Source organism: Procambarus clarkii, chromosome 77 (assembly GCF_040958095.1).
Source record: "Procambarus clarkii isolate CNS0578487 chromosome 77, FALCON_Pclarkii_2.0, whole genome shotgun sequence".
Lineage (NCBI taxonomy): Eukaryota > Metazoa > Arthropoda > Malacostraca > Decapoda > Cambaridae > Procambarus > Procambarus clarkii.
In genome coordinates, this window is record NC_091226.1 from 15,629,022 (window position 1) to 15,646,117 (window position 17,096).

General features: G+C 38.1%; 1 protein-coding gene across 5 annotated transcripts in view; it reads right to left on the reverse strand.

Moving 5' to 3' along the window:
* Positions 1 to 13,894, reverse strand: part of LOC123747165 (stomatin-like protein 1) — a 46,193-nt gene extending 32,299 nt beyond the window's left edge. For 3 of the 5 annotated variants that reach the window (XM_045729201.2, XM_045729199.2, XM_045729197.2), the window contains exons 1-4: positions 13,783 to 13,894; positions 12,129 to 12,330; positions 10,471 to 10,692; positions 2,538 to 2,815 (exon numbers count right to left, since the gene is read on the reverse strand). In XM_045729201.2, coding sequence (XP_045585157.1) covers positions 2,538 to 2,815; positions 10,471 to 10,690 — 498 coding nt within the window. In that variant the 5' untranslated portion in view covers positions 10,691 to 10,692; positions 12,129 to 12,330; positions 13,783 to 13,894. Of the gene's footprint in view, positions 1 to 2,537; positions 2,816 to 10,470; positions 10,693 to 12,128; positions 12,331 to 13,707 lie in introns of all 5 variants that reach the window. The other 2 variants (XM_045729200.2, XM_045729198.2) reach the window with 2 other exon arrangements.
* Between the last annotated feature and the right edge of the window lie 3,202 nt (positions 13,895 to 17,096).

Genomic DNA, 17,096 nt, shown 5'->3' on the forward strand with positions numbered 1-17,096 from the left:
GCCCGAAATCATCTCATCTCAAGAGGGACTTATTAGAGAGGAGGGGAGGCAGCAGGTACTAATCTAAAGGAAGGACGATTGGCTGAGAAACAAGGTCCAGGGCAACACAAGACCAACGAGAACCAGGTACACCGACTGAATAGCTAGCCACCATGACCCTGTTTGACAGCCAAAAAACCCAAACCCGAATATCCCCCGAAACATTCTAGAAAAGACTGCAGAGAGAGCAGTGTATAAGTATTTGTGAATGTCATGAGCACAAGAGTCGACAGTAGGGTTGCTAGACCTGAGATATATGAGCTTTGGAACAGGGGACCAAGGAAACACAGTAAAATGGGTACTTGGTTCTAAAAACGATTCTTCGCGGGGGTCGTATTCCAGGGAACATAGGATTAAGGACTTGCCCAAAACGCTACGCGTACTAGTGGTTGTACAAGAATGTAAGAACTCTTGTATATACTGTATCAATAAAAAAAAGCAGGATCACCCCACAAAGCATCCACTGAAGCAGAGGAATGCAGGTAGCGACAAAGCACTGCCACTGTACACAACATTCTAGTGGCCTCGATGGGGATAGAAAGCCAGCGGCTTGACAAAGATCATCTCATTTGTCCGATGATTTTTTTCTAGCTGGATTTTAAAATTCAACAAAGTTTTGGCCTTTACGGCTTCTGAAGGTAGGTGGTTCCATGGGTTTATAACCCTTTGGGTGAAAAAGCATATCCTCTTTTTCAGTCCTACATTGTGGCATGTTGAGCTTGAAATTGTTGTTCCTCGTTTGTGATATATCTGACCTTTTGAAGAAGTTGTCTTGATCATTATTCTCCAAATTGTTAAGTACTTTAAAAGTTTTGATGAGATCAGCCCTGTCATGCCTGGTTTGCAGTGTTAACCTTGTGGTCCTCAACTTGTCCTAGTATAAGAGTTGACTTAGTTCTGGAATAATTTTTGTTACCTGGTGTTGAATGTTCTCCAGTGCAGCTATGACTTTCTGGATTAGTCTCCAAGCTTGGATACAATAATCCAGTGGGGGCTCGCCAGAGATTTATGCAGTCGCATGCATGCCATAAAATCAGTGATAGACCTGCATCAGAAAGTCCAGACTGAAAAGGAGAAGGTTGAAACAGCAAGGTATGTTGTTGGACCGATCCGCTAAAGAAGCAAGAGCCACAAGAAAATGCCCACTGGGGCAGAAGAGCCAGAAAACAAGGTTGAACTAGCCACCAAGGAGCCAGAAGGAACATCTTCCCCCCCAAAAAACGACTCTAGAATGGAAAGAACCCAGAGCAGTAACTGAAATGGTAGGAAGAGGTAAATGCACCCCCACCATCATCAATCCAGCTGAAAAGCATCCACCAGAAGAGACTTGCAATCGGGAAAGTGGAGCCACGGATACAGAGAGATCCACCTTGGGGCAACCAAACATTTCACAAAGCCACTGAAAGGACATGTCATCAATGATCCATTCTGTAAAAATGGGACAGAACCGAGATAAACCATCTATGAAAACGTTGGAAATGCTATGTACGTGCCCTCCACAATAAAGGTAGCAGAAAGCACAAGCAGCTGATGATGAAGCTGCCACTTAGCCACCACATTGGCATAGTAACATTTGCAACGAAAACTTCACTTACATCGATAAACAATCGTGAAACGACAGCAAGATTTTTTTTCTTGGGTTCATGTAAACTCCACTATACAGTATCCATATAAACCTATTATATTTATATTAGCATTATTGTTATGAAACCCAGACAATAATAGTTTAAATTAATGTATGACGATAACCACATTACCTCATGAATCAACATGAGGTGATAAGTGCACAATTGAGGGGGGTGTCAGGAATCATAAAGCAATGGCAGGACGTTGTTTCACTAGTCAAGGTAAACTCCATTACATCCATAGACAGCTATTACATCCATATTAGCATCATTGTTTAAAACCCAGATGATGATAATAGTTTAAATCAACATATTATACCTTGATTTACAGGATAATGCAGTTATGATGATAGCCAAACTAAAAGAGCTAAACTAATTATAAAAGCAACAAATAAAATAAATCCATAGAATATGATTTGTCTGAAAAATAATCACTTGTGTTTTCTAAGAAAGCTGAATGCACATCCAGTGAACCATAGTGCAGTATTTCATAATGTGCCTCAATAATTGGTATACTTTAGGAAATCTAATGATTATCAACACGCGTTTGCTTTTCCATTGGACAATTTCATCATCGTGGAGAGGGAGGGACCTGCTGCATGGGTAACAGCTTCTCCTCCATATCGACTTACCCTGGCTTTGAGCCCTGGAGAGGACACCTCAGCCTTGACAACCCGAACGCAACTCCATAGTCTCCCGAAACTGCAGGATGCTTACTACTTCTACAATACTAAAGCTTTAAATTAATTTTGCCAGAAAAAACACAAGTGCTTCTCTGAAATTAACCTCAGAAGTCAAATGACCAAGTACATATTTTAACACACTGATAGACTTCTAGCAAGAAAATAAGCAGCCTGAAATGGATCTATTTACCTGTTGTGGAGGCACAGAGAAAGCCTTGGTTCTCATGTCGACACGGGTATGATGATCTAGCCAAGGGATTATGAACACCAAGCCGGGCCCCAGCGCACCTCGTAACCTCCCGAGGCGAAAGACGATAAGACGCTCCCACTGAGCTAATTTCTTGAAGCAGAACCAAAGGGTGACTGGGAATGTAAGCGCTATGAAGAAATAACTGAGCCATGTAACGAGCGTCGCTAAACAGTTCATGATACTCCAGTTTGCAAACTTTTTCTTTTTCTGTTCAGTATCTGAAAAACAATGACAATATTGTGATACATGTGACTATTTATTCAGCGAATCTTAAATGAAAAGAAATATTGTCATACTTGTGACTTTATTTGGTGAATCTTAAATACTGTACAAAGAAATATTGTCATGTATGTAACTGTTTATTCAGTGAATCTTAAACACAAACATTCTTATTATAAAAAAGTACAGTACAAAAAATGTAAAACGGAAATAAAATCATTAAATGTTTTAAAAACAAAAAGATACGGCACATTTTCATTTTTAAAGTCACACAATTTAACTACAGATTGAATAAACATTTATTTTCTAATTTAATAATGTAGGCATTCATTATTTCCTCAGGCACATTACTGTTTTTATCTAATAATATGCTACATCCATGAATTTTTTCACAATAAACACCTTTGTACACTACATGCACACAATGCAATGTGACTAATAATACAGTGCATATATGATGTATATTAACCATTAAATCAAATTAAGGACTAGTATTCAGTTTGTAACACGTTTAATTAACAAATGAATATCACATTTATACAGTGGTACCTCAGTTTACGAATGCTCTCTTTGCGAACTTTTCAGGTTATGAGTCCGATTTCTTCGGAAAATTTTAATCGGGTTACAAACTTTACCTCGGGATACGACTTTGTTGATATGCGTATGGGCGACCTAGCGCATGGTGACACGGCGATAGCGCCTCAGTTTACCAGTGCCTCCCACCAAGTGACTATCCCGCCTGAATTCTTTGCAAGGATTTACATTTTTTTCGGATTTTTGGCTATTTGAGCATAAAAGTTATTATATATCTTGCCATGGGTCCCAAGAAAGCTAGTGGTAAGGTTCAAGGCAAGAAAACACATGTGTGGAAGATGCAATGTGCCATCTCAAGTGAACATAGAGTACATGTAGTGTAGCAGGAGGCCTGGTCAATGACCGGGCCGCGGGGACGCTAAGCCCGGGAAGCACCTCAAGGTAGCACCTCAAGGTAAGGTAGCACCCTTGAGTACACTATAGTACACAAAAGTGCTGTGCATTAAGCAAAATGATACATCAAGAGTTGTTACAGAGTAAACTGTATCAAAACCAACAAGCCCATCTTTTAAAATGATAACATTGGTTCATAATCTAAAAATACAAATGTGCTCTAAACTGCTAATTTATTTAAATGTGCAAGTAGCTTTGAGATCTATAGATATTATCTATGGTTCCTGTTTTTTTACCGTTTTAACTGTGGTCATACAGGAATTGGAACATTAAATGCAATTATGAGTTTGCCAATATTACAGGTCTAAATTCATTCTTCTAGTGTTAGAATTGCTTTTTGCTGACTGGAAAGATATTCAGTTGAATCTTTAATGATTTGTTCCTTGATACATATTGTTTCAAATTGAGATTAAATGTTCAAGGCAGACCACAAGAGACTACACAAAATGGCCAATCATCTTCAGACTAATCGCCTCTGAATCCCTGTTGTCTCCTCCCCTACTGGTAATTATTGTTTTCCTGGAGGGGTAGGGAATTATCAGGGAAAGCACCAAGCCATTACGACTATATAGCGCTTGGAAGGGATCAGGATATAAGGATTTGGGATGGGACGGGGGAAGGAATGGTGCCCAACCACTTGGACGGTTGGGGAATTGAACACCAACCTGTATGAAGTGAGACCGTCACTCTACCGTCCTGGAGTGGTTACACGAGTAAATGGGCCAATTGGCTCTCTTATTTGATTTCAAAGAGGATGGGAGAATATTAAAATTTGGCTCAATAAAATCACAGGACAAATGGACGGACCTTTGACAATGCCACCAGCTTCGTGTCCACGTAATGGCCACCAGAGCTATAGTGGCCCTCGGGTAAAAAACTTGCTTTACATTCACTTCTGTAGCTAGCTTGTTAAACAATGGTGCTAGTTACCCGTTTCTGTTAGTAGCCGGTGTTGACACTTTTGTTGTGTATATAAAATGGAGCGTCTTAAGCCGTCACCCCATGCAAAGAGCTAACATCTAAGGGAGATAGCTTCTTCTCTGTTCCTACTTGATTAAGTGGATAAATACAACCTAATTCAATGTGGTAAGAATCTATAATTGGACAATTAGGATCAAATCAAACCATTGTTATGGAACGGAAGTGTTAGATTTGATGTTCCCGTTTGTCATCCTTATAAATCTTGCCTGAGGAAAATACAATACGTAGCAAGGAGAGGGACTCTTGTGTCAGAGCGGTATCCATTTTCTAACAAAGTGTCTGACAGACTCCTTATTTTCATAGTCATAATAAATGAGGCCCCTCTGGAATAGAACACATCAGTAGGAGCAGTTTAAAGCCTCAATATTTACTGTTTGTGTCACCAACTTTTTAGGACAATCATTGGAATATTAAGGTCTAGAAAGGGAATACTTATCACTTATTCTTTCCTGAATGGCATCTCAGGCATAAATGATGCAAGTGTATTGGATCCATAACAGTAATGTGTCATTTATTCAAAATGTGCTGCAAATCATTTAATATTGTTACTCTCCAACCAGGAGACAGTGCCGAGCCATTATGACGATATAGAACTTGGAATGGGTCAGGATAAGGATTTGGGATGGGATGGGGGGGTGGAAAGGAATGTTGCCCAACCACTTGGACAGTCGGGGATTGAAGTGAGACCGCCGCTCTCCTGTCCAGCCCAGAGTGCATGATAAGTTTCTGGCCCTTTCTTCCCTTTGAATTTCCAACTGAATATAGAACTGGGAATGCTCATGCCAAATTCTATCCTAAATTGAGTCCTAACTGGATAGACACACAAACATTAGAAATGACACTTGGTGAGTTTGAGGCAAGACTACGTGTTGTGTTCAATAAGGCTTCCAAGTGAACATCAAAGAATACCTGACCTTCCAAGTAAGTTGAGCCTTTAGGCAACTGTGGCAAAGATCTTTTGGATCTCTTAGCCCTGGCCTTAAGTGTACTTTCCATTCTGCTTGCATCAACACTTGAGGTAGGACCTAAAAATAAAAAAATAAAAAAAAAAAGAGTGGAGACTAATGCATTACAAATATCACACAGTTGTGGATGATGAAATTGATTTCCCTAGTGTGAAGTGTCGAATGCATAGCACATGTCCATCTGTATCCTAAATTGTTGTAGGATGGCATGTGTAGGCTGCCCCCTCGGTTCAAATCGGAGACCAGAGCAGGTGGGACCTTGAATGGCTAGGTCTGTGTATCCAACAATGAAGAAGTTTAGAAGAAGCGTTGAGTATTCCTCCAGTTCCTATCAGGTATGACAGTCAACCACTTAAGCCTATAATTAATAAGTTGTAATATAACATTTGCTGAACAATTGCTGAATTCCATATCTCAACAGAAAATAAAAGGGCTAAATTAATAATAATTCATTACATAAAATGTACTATGATAGATAAACACAAGCCAATCTGCATAACTTCACTGCACTGATTTTAGCATTGAAGTACAGTATCGATCTTGATAAAATGTATGGTTCAGAAATTGGCTACCTATTGACATGCTCTTAAGCTCATTCATCTTCCTACGCACTCTGTGGACTGACTCCACTCTAACTGCTTTCTAGTGGTTCAATGTCTTAATTCAGGCGGGTTACATCAGTCTTTTTCTATTGTTGGGCTGGACTCAGTGGATAGTATGCCTTCTCAATTATCAGGATTTGTGGTGTGTCTTTGTGTGGTTCACATGTGCAGCATGTCCATCATGCTTGCAGACAGTTTCTCTTATTTCTGCTCCATTGCTATGGTATGGATGGCCAACATGTCCTTATGTTGGTTTTGCAAGACACTTGGCTGCCCTCAGGTGATCTCCTTTGCATCAGTGTGGAATCGCCTGTGCTTGGTTTGTGGCTATATCTATAGATCATAAGGGTTTTACGGTGGTCTATTTTTAATATTTATTTTTTATTTAGTTTTACGGTGGTTTCTATACAGTTCTTCATGCCTGCTAGCTTGCTGTTTTGGTTTCTTTCTAGAAGTGTGCCTGTTCATTCTCCTGCAGATGACAAGTGTGGGCTTCTATGCAGCTCTTCATGCCTGCTAGCTTGGTATTTTGGTTTCTTTCTAGAAGTGTGCCTGTTCATTCTCCTGCAGATGACAAGTGTGGGCTTCTATGCAGCTCTTCATGCCTGCTAGCTTGGTATTTTGGTTTCTCTCCAGAAGTGTGCCTGTTCACTCACTCCTGTTCACTCACTCACAAGTAATTTGTTTTAAGTTGGATGCAAAATCAATATCAAGCAACAATGGGAGACACTTGATACTTAATGATACTTGACACTTAATGTCTTGCTTTGTAGTAGTTACAATAAATGACAAATAAAAAAACAATATAATGGATAGTTTGTGGTAATATTTGCTAAAAGTGAACAGTATGAAAAATAATAAAGCCGCCGGGCAAATTTAACGTGAAGCCATGACCAAATATTGGATTAAATATAAATGAATATTCTCAAGTATCTAGAGACCAATTTCAGTTGTTCAACATGACAAATATAAAGCCATGCACTATCAATAATACAGATCTAGCTTCTCAAAACATAAAATACATTGTAGAAAACCATATTTCACTCTAAATACAATTTAGTTAAAGCATAATTTGACAATTAGATTAGTAAATTTTAGATATATTACTGCATTTACTTGCAGAAATTATTCCAGAATATTTAATTAAACACATAAGGTAACACCAAAAATCACAGTTTTCACATTAAGGAATTAGATAATTATATGACAAGTAGCATGATCAACATTAAGTCAATTATAAGACAAGCATATTTTCTTTACAGAAGAGAACAAGAAAACCATGAGACTGGCTTGGCTTTCTTGACGTTATGTTCTGACTGAACACATTTGCCTGCCAGATTACTTAACCCCTGCACTGCGCACCTGTTTTTGGCAAAAACTTCACAGTGCAATTGTTAAGGACATATTTTTGTTGTTTTTATAAATGTTCAGGTAATGTCAAAATGTTTCCAAACTCAACTATTTTCATTTCAAAACACAAAGTGATGAAAACAATGAAAAACATTAAAATACAGCCTAATTAAAAAAAAAAGTACAACTCTCAGAACGAGATTTTTTCGGTTGGGGCAGCACAGTGGTTAAATAAACTCTATTCTGAAAAAAATAATGACTTTGCAAGCTTTATCTTTAAACCATAGATTTATGATTTTTATCAACTATAATCCTGAAAATCTATTTTTTAATAATGACAATCACTTCCTGAGTATTCCATTAATCAGCTGCCGTGGCATGGCTTGTTTTCATCAGTGCAATAGGTTGTCTTTATAAAGAAAAAATAGAATTATTATATTAGCAAACACTCAAGAATAAAACAAAAATCTGGATAACAACATTGATGTACTCTATATATGTACAGTGGAACCTCGAATAACAAATTTAATCCGTTCCGACACAGAGCTCGTTATGTGAAACGCTCATCTTTCAAAACGAATTTCCCCATTTAGAATAATGGAAATCAAATTAATCCGTTCTACCACCGAAAAACATCAATATGATATTCGATGTTTTAAATAATGGAACAGCTTACCTTACATACACTGAACAAATTTTTATGACATTTTTCTTTCTTCAAATTTGTTAAAAAAAAAAAAAAATTTCGTAGAGCAAAAGGTTCGTTCGGTATTTATCAGGTAGGCTGCTCCATGTTTCTTTAAAAAAAAAAAGTTGAAACAATTTAAAAAACGGAAAAATGCCATATAGGTTCGTTCACTGTTTGTCGGGTAGGCTGCTCCATTATGACAATCTTTCTTTGTTTCAAATGTGTTCCATTTGTTTTGTATTTTTCATTTATTTCTCAATAATGGAGCAGCCTATCCGACAAACACTGAACGAACCTGTATGGCATTTGTCCGTTTCTCAAATTATTTCAACTTTTTTTTTTTTTTTTTTTTAAGAAACATGGAGCTACCTACCTACCGAACGAATCTTTTTGACATTTGTTCTTTTTTTTTATTAAAATCATTTCTTTTTTCTACAAAAAAATCGATGCTTTGCAACATCACAGCAGTCACCCCTTTACATCCCAGCATCATTAGCATCTTTAAACAAAAAAAGATAATTTATTTGCATCGTCGGAGGCGTCCGAGAATGTGCGAGAAGCCGTGCGAGCTCACCATGTGGTGTTGTCATTTTTTTTTTGTTTTTTTTGTTTTTTTTTTAGATATATACAAGAGTTGTTACATTCTTGTACAGCCACTAGTACGCGTAGCGTTTCGGGCAAGTCCTTAATCCTATGGTCCCTGGAATACGATCCCCTGCCGCGAAGAATTGTTAACTATCTCGAAGAATTATTCAAACGAGCGCTCGCCAAACGAGACGAATTGTCGGCGATCGGGGCGCTCATTACCCAAATTGCTCACCAATTGAGGCGCTTGTCACTCGAGGTTCTACGGTATATATATACATATAACCACACCTATTTACAGAACATTCATAACATCAGAATTTATTAATTTTACTACCAAAGGGCAATCACATGAAAATAGGACACACACATACCACGATGCTCTACTTGGTAAATAATGCCTTGCCAGCCCTGACATACACTATCACACTTAAGGCTTACTGAAAAGCATACTCTAAAGATTTAAAGAGGTTCATCAGAAAAAACCGATAGCAGTGAAATATATAGAAGAGAAAAGTATCAGTGTATTGGTTAGAAAGCTCACATTAGAGACCAGCCTTGCTTTGGGAGAGTGACACATTTCTAGGCGAGTGTGTAGGAATGTGTATGGGGAATGTATATAGAGATGTGTATAAGAAGTGTATAGGGATGAGTATAAGGAGTGTATAGGGCTTATGACAGAGGAATTTGTCTTCAACCCCTCCAGTACAAGGTGAGACAAACAAGAAATACAATTAAATGGGTCATATCCAGGTGATAATTAATTCTAGAAATGCCCTCTAGTAATCAGTGATATTAGACTAACAAAAATAGTCTTTTTGTGTTTACATGTAGAAATGTAACTGACAGCTGTTAGCCCTATCTTGACTCAGCTGTAAATGTAGATATAGTAGGATTTTGAATATTGTAGAAGTCTAAGGTATGGGCTTGGGAATACCCAACACGTCCTCAGACCAAGCCCATTCCATCCAGAGGTCGACCCCAAAGCCGCATTCATCAATTTAACATGCTGTTCATTCAAAATAGTTTTCTCGTATATAAATTAATATTATATATTAGCATATTGTGCATATTTAGGTACTGGTTAGGGTAGATGTTTAGGTTCTGTTGGCAATTATTTGTATTTGTAGTATGTGGATGATACATTTACAGTGTTGTGGTTAAACAAAAGTCGTCAGCGAAGTACTTGTTCTGGAAGTGTTTGGACGTCATCAGTTGTGAGTCGTGTGTAAACCGTTTTTCATTCATAAACAGCGGGGTTTGGCAGATGCATGGGATGGACTTTGGCCTTTGTTTATGAGGATGGGATGGAATACCAAGAGTGTGTGGATTCAAATAATCTTGAATATATTCCAAAGCTTAAAAATATTCCAGAATATGACCCTTGCCTAAGTACTTACCAGAGAAAAATGATAGTTGCCAAAAAAAAAAAAGATGAAAGCTACTGCATGGCTAGACAACTAGACACACAACATGAATCAATTGCCTCTACAAACCCTTCTCCCCAAGATTGAGGGAAACTGAGTGACCCCTGTGGCCATAGCCATAGTCGAATGCAGACTGGTACTGACTGGGAGTTTTGCTGTAGTCAAATGCTGATTTGTAGCTGAATGCCGAATTGTAATCAAAGGCTCCCGAGACCCTTGACTGTGTAATATCTTGTGCCTCCTTTGGTTCCTCCATGGGAACCAAGCTGTATTTTGCGAAAGACACCATATCTGGAAACAAGAGCCCAAAGGGCATCCATGTCATGAGACATAATATTACAGGGCATAGGTATATGTAGATGTGTGTACAGTATATATAATATGTTGTACCTCGCAGCCAGAATTACTCAACTAACCGAATCTCCTTTAAAATTTACGTTTTTAGAAATTTGTAACTTGCGCATTAATAGATATATTCAGATTATTACACAGCATATAAAAATGATGTTTGAACCAAAACATAGCAGCCTGATCTGTCCTAAATATGGTATGATATACCAGTGTTAAGGACAGAAAGCCTGTGAGTATGTCGAGGTCCCGCTAACTATAGGCAAGGCTGACTGTGTGCAGTCCCCGACCAACTACTGTACCGGCAGACTCGGCTGCCGACAAAACCAACTGCCCTAATGACTCGCACATCTACTGCCTCCCTTGATCCCTTATATACTGCAGGTAAAACAAAGCATAAATAAATCTGTAAATAAGATAATGAAATCATTTCATTAAGCGCTGGTATTTTTTTCTTTTTTAAATAAAAAGAGTTGTCTACTATGCCTAGTTCTGTGGTTCTGGTGATTAGGTACAGCATATATAATGTGTGCATATGAAAAAGGAATCTAGTTTCTGTAAACACACTTCACCACATGCTTGAACAATGACCATATTGGTCATATTGCAATAAATGCAGGTATTTCATACGTGTACACTAACTCATAAACCGTGTGACTGTTGCATACACTCATATGAGGTCATACTTTATTTGGATAACAGGCCGATAAGGCCTGTTATCTAATACAGGAAGAACACCATAACTGCCGAACTCATAAAATGCTTGTTACATCATAATTTATACCTTATCCGAATTTCAAAACAGCTTACATGCCTGTATTTAAAAAGGGCATTGTATTAATAAGAGTAGCATAGTGGTCTACATCCTCGGTTCACATTAAAGAGATCTGGGTTCAATCCACAGGCAAAACTGAAACAGTTGGGCAGTAAATAGGTACTCAGGAGTTAAGACAACTGTTGTGGGGTTGCATCCTAGGATAGGTCAGTAGTTGGTCGGTGGGGACCTCAGAAAACCTAAGTACAGGCTTCCTGTTCCCAACAAACAAATTAATGACAATTATATATCCACAATCTCTCTTAAGGGTTCATTATTCACATGATTCCCAAAATGATTCACAAAAAAAAGGCTTCATAATGTTTTTCAATATGGCTCAGTTTCTCAAATAGAGTGGTATTCTTCCTACTATTCTTATTCTTACGTACTAAGTTCTTACTTGGTGCTATCATTAACAAAATCCAATTGCCCAACCCAATGGAGGGGAAACAATTTTACATTTGTATAATCTTCTATTACCTATTGATCATAGCATCCTATTTTTATACTTTTTCAGACAAATGTATTTTGAACTACTCTGTAAAATTGTAGAGATCTTAAGTACCTGAATAATGCTTCGATCTTGAGTGACAACTGGGAATTTTACTCCAAATATTCTGTTTAGCAAGCGAGCAGTGCCTTTAAACTCATGTGGATGAACGCTCTTCGTGCAACGCTGACTTGATGAGCACAAATTGAGCGCTCATGCGTCGTTGTGCAAACAGTGATCAAAGTGTCGTACAACTTTAACTTCATTTGTTCTTGCTCTGCAAATAAGAAAGTTAAAAAATAAATCAAACTACATAAATATCTGTAACTGTAATTCTTCTATTCTAGGATTAGACATAGATTATATATTTTATAAACCAGCCTCCTGTTTAGATAATACTTTTTGTAGCTATGTGGAGCATTGTATATATAGTCATAATGGACAGTTAGATAGTAGAATTTGGGACTATTCACTTTATTTTTCCTAACTATAAAGTTAAAACCCATACTTAAATATTCTTAAGTAATATAAAATATATATAAATATATTATATGTTTTTATATATAGTATAAAAGGTTTTATACTATATATAAAAATATAGGTTTTATAGTATATAAAACCCATACTTATAAGGGGGTTTATGATTAGGTTGTTTTAATGTTTGTACTGCTCTTAAGAATTATAATAGTATAAAACATTAATTTCTTGGGGTACAACACTCCAGATTTGATATATTCCGTCCATAGTAATTATAGATACAATACTTAAATTTGTACATCCAATATGCAAAAAATTATGAGCATGTATAACAAAAAACTAGTGAGTATTCCCTATATAATAATGTAAATTCTTGAGTGCAACCTATCAATACCCACAAGCACAACCCAATCATATTATACATCCCCAAATAACGTTTTAAAATCCAAATGTTAATCACCATAAAATAAAAATGATATAAAAGATGCATCACAAATACTGAAATCACATTTTTCCAATTTCTTTCTTTATTGTGCACCCCATACCCATCCCGTGGGCGGTTGTGTAAAGGATTACAGAGGCACATAATCGGTTCAGGAACTGAACCCTCTAGTTCGTTTAGCTAAGCAAATAACAATTTTTGACGCTAGTTACAAAATTATTAATGTTGTATATACATGTACACACACTCATACATACATGTACATATATATATATATATATATATACCTATACATATATTCATAGACATACATATCTGAAATCACATAGTTATCAATATAGCACAAATTGATGACAGCAACATTTAGCTTGATAGAAATGTCGACACTCATTGTTCCTAGTATTATACTTCATTATAATTAATAATGATTCGACTAAGCTAATAAAAATACATATATATAATTTGCCTCAATGGAGTTTATTGGGCAACGTCAGTCAAACTTCTTGAGAGAACACACCACCATAGCATGTATAACAGCCTTTCAGTAGCTAGAAAACCTCTCTAGGTTATTCATTATATTACAGAAGGTTATTCATTATATTTCATGTATGTTAAAATAAGATGGAGTCTCTCCATAATCGTCCAGCATCACGAATGAAAAAAAAATTAAATCCTCTTGCTGGGGAGTACGCACTGAAATCCCCTAAAAGTAATATACCGTTTAAAGTCATATACCTTCAGCAGTTCGTAGAGTTCTGTGTCCCTGAAACTATGGAGGTGACGAGGGAAGCAGTGGGGCTGGGAAATTACCTGAGATACTGCTGAAATGCTCCAGCAGACGCCCGCTCTCTGCCACACTTCGATTTTGTCGTCTGCTGCGCGTCGTCTGCTGCAAAACATTGTGTTCGGAACCTCGGTCAGGTCTCTGGCTTTGATCCGTTCTGGCGCATTGTTATTGTCAAACTTCAAAGTTAAAAAAGGATTTTCTTGATATTATTAATATATAATAATGTTATATCTTTAAATACAGCTGTTTTGTTAACGTTATCTGTGGAATAGAGCTTAGAGGGAAATAAATAAATTGGGAAAAAAGGCATTGATGAGAGATCGGATGTGATGCAGGTAATAAGAGGCCTTTTACATTAGCAATCGCATTTAATTCCCGTTCTCAGAGACAGGAAGCCTGTGTGTATATATGCTTTAGGACTGAATAGAAGTCCTCCGCCCTAGATTGAATTACCTACTTTTCCCGCGGGGTACTTAATATAGTTGCTACAGTTACTATTATTATTAAGAAGTAATATACTTGCTCCATATTCTCATTAGGTTTATGACAGATAATGAAATGGGTCGGTTAACCTATCGCTAAGTGTTACAGTCCTAAGGCCATTCTAAGAAGTCCCACATTCTGAGAAGTCCCACATTCTGAGAAGTCCCACATTCTGAGAAGTCCCACATTCTGAGAAGTCCCACATTCTGAGAAGTCCCACATTCTGAGAAGTCCCACATTCTGAGAAGTCCCACATTCTGAGAAGTCCCACATTCTGAGAAGTCCCACATTCTGAGAAGGCCCACCTTCTGAGAAGGCCCACCTTCTGAGAAGGCCCACATTAATTCGCAAGTGTACAACTAATTATTATTAATATCACTTTCCATCTTGCTAGATGTTGGTCAGTTTGGCCAAAGTCAGAAGCTTGTAATTTTTTGTAATTATCATGGGAAAGCGCCAAGCCATTACGACTATATAGCACTGGGAAGGGGTCAGGATATAAGGATTTGGGATGGGCCGGGGGGAAAGGAATGGTGCCTAACCACTTGTGGACGGTCGGGGATTGAACGCCGACCTGCATGAAGCGAGGCAGCCTCTCTACCGTCCAGCCCAAGTGGTTGGTGGAGAAGCTTGTGATATAAGCCGTTGTAGGTAGATCGGTACTTCCTGTTCCTGTTGAGGGTCAGTAGATATGGTGACTTTCAGGTAAATTCAGGTAAATTTGCCTTTTTGTGAAACACTTGTTCCTACAATATTGTACATTACTCTTATGCTCTCTGTACACACATTATTTTGAATACAAATTTGAATTGTATCAATTTATCTGAGTTTATCAGAAGGCAACGTTCTCTCAATCGGCCTCAGCGGGGGCAGGAAGCCGGTGGCTTGTCAAAGGTTTCCCCTCCCCATATCATTAGGGTCTCAGTAGTACAGTCGGGTTCGTTCTCGACGCACAATTGAGAATTCCGGGTTCGAATTCCTGGTGGCACAGAAATGATTGGGCGGGTTTCCTATCACCTCATGCACCTGTTCACCTACAATAGGTATCTAGGAGTCAATCAGCTTGTTGTGGGGTCCCATCCTGGGCGGGGTTCAGTAATTTAGTTTGATTCATAACCCCTATTTACTTAGAAATGTTTTTTTCATTTATTTGTATTATGTGTTTATTACTTATATTCATTTGTGCTTTATTTTATTGCATTCGGTTATTGGGCGCCGAAGGAGAATTTTCTTTAGTTAGCCATTGAAATTTTATTTATGTTTTATAGAAAATGGTGCTTAATGTTTTTGTTTGGGGGAGACCTCGCTAATAATAAATTATATACCAACCTAAATTTATATAATGATCATGTACCGTCTATGATGCGTTTACCGGGAACCTCCCAGACGTCTTGGCTAAGGTACAAAATGCATGCAAAACGCCATGAAAACACTGTACTAGTGCTTAAAAATCAAGCCAGAGAGACTTGTTTGTTTACTGTCTACAGACCAACGCACGAGGACGCAACCTGTATAGAACATTTACCTGAATTTACCTGAGGGCCACTAATATTATTGGACTCAATGAGGGCAGGAAGTCGGCGGCTTGTCAAATATTCCAAAGGTCCCAAACATGATTGAATAGAAGTGCTTGCCAACCTCATCAAATGGAAATGGAAATGGAAATTGAAATAAGTTTATTGAGGTAAAATACACACAAAGGGATGAGGTAGCTTAAGCTAGTCTCACCCCGTTCAGTACATCGTGTTAATACATACATATACACACATCCATCAAATAGAACATTACTTTTGTATGCAATGTATAAGCTAATGATATTCCACTATATCTATACCCTTTAATTCAAGTGTCATACATTTCATTCAGCAAATGGAATACCGAAAAACTAATACTTCTCAAAGGAACAGTATTGGAGACTTATAATTCGTTTATACATAAAGACCACGAGAGCACTGCACTTGCCCTAATGGCTGTCCAAATGTCAACATGCCGCACTGCAGTAGCTTGTATGATATATAATTCTAAAAAAATAAGATGTACACAAACTGGTCTAAGACTGCTCAGCTGGTTTAGCTCTACTCGTGTAGAGTAAGTGTAATGATAGTCTGTTGTCACTGCTGTAGTATTTGTCAACAATCGTTGTTGTTTAAGATTAAGCTACTGGGAACTAAAAGTTCCAAGTAGCACGGGCTATGGTGAGCCCGTGATGGACTTACCTGGCGCCGGAGCGGGGCTGAAACTTGTGTGTCAACAATTACTGCTGCGTTCTTTTATGGTATTAATCCCACGGAACCTTCCATGTTCCCAGGGGTGTATAGTCCCATGGTACCCCAGTACTGGTACTCCGGCAACCAGGAGGCCTGGTCGACGACCGGGCCGCGGGGACGCTAAGCCCCGGAAGCACCTCAAGGTAACCTCAAGGTAAGGTAACCCCACCCATGATCCCAGGGTATATAGACCAATGGTACCCTCCCTCCCACTTTTACGGGCTATTCATGCCCGTGCCACCTCTTGGGTGGCTTAATCTTTATCAATCAATCAATCCGTCCCACACACACATCTATTAGTAGTGAGACTATAATAGAAGATAGAAATAGCTTGGTCGATAGAATTTCCGTTTCTCACACTCAGGGTTCAAGGTTCGAGCCTCCTAGTGCCCAGGTGAATGGAGTATTGAAAGAACAGACTGTACAGACGCAGACAAAAACAGTGTATATGTCTGCAGAAAATGTTTTCATACACAACATGTTTTCATACACAACATGCTTTCATACACAACATGCCTAACATATTAATTGTCGTCTGTTTTTCCATGATATTAATCATGGGACTGTATTGTCCCATGATTAAACTA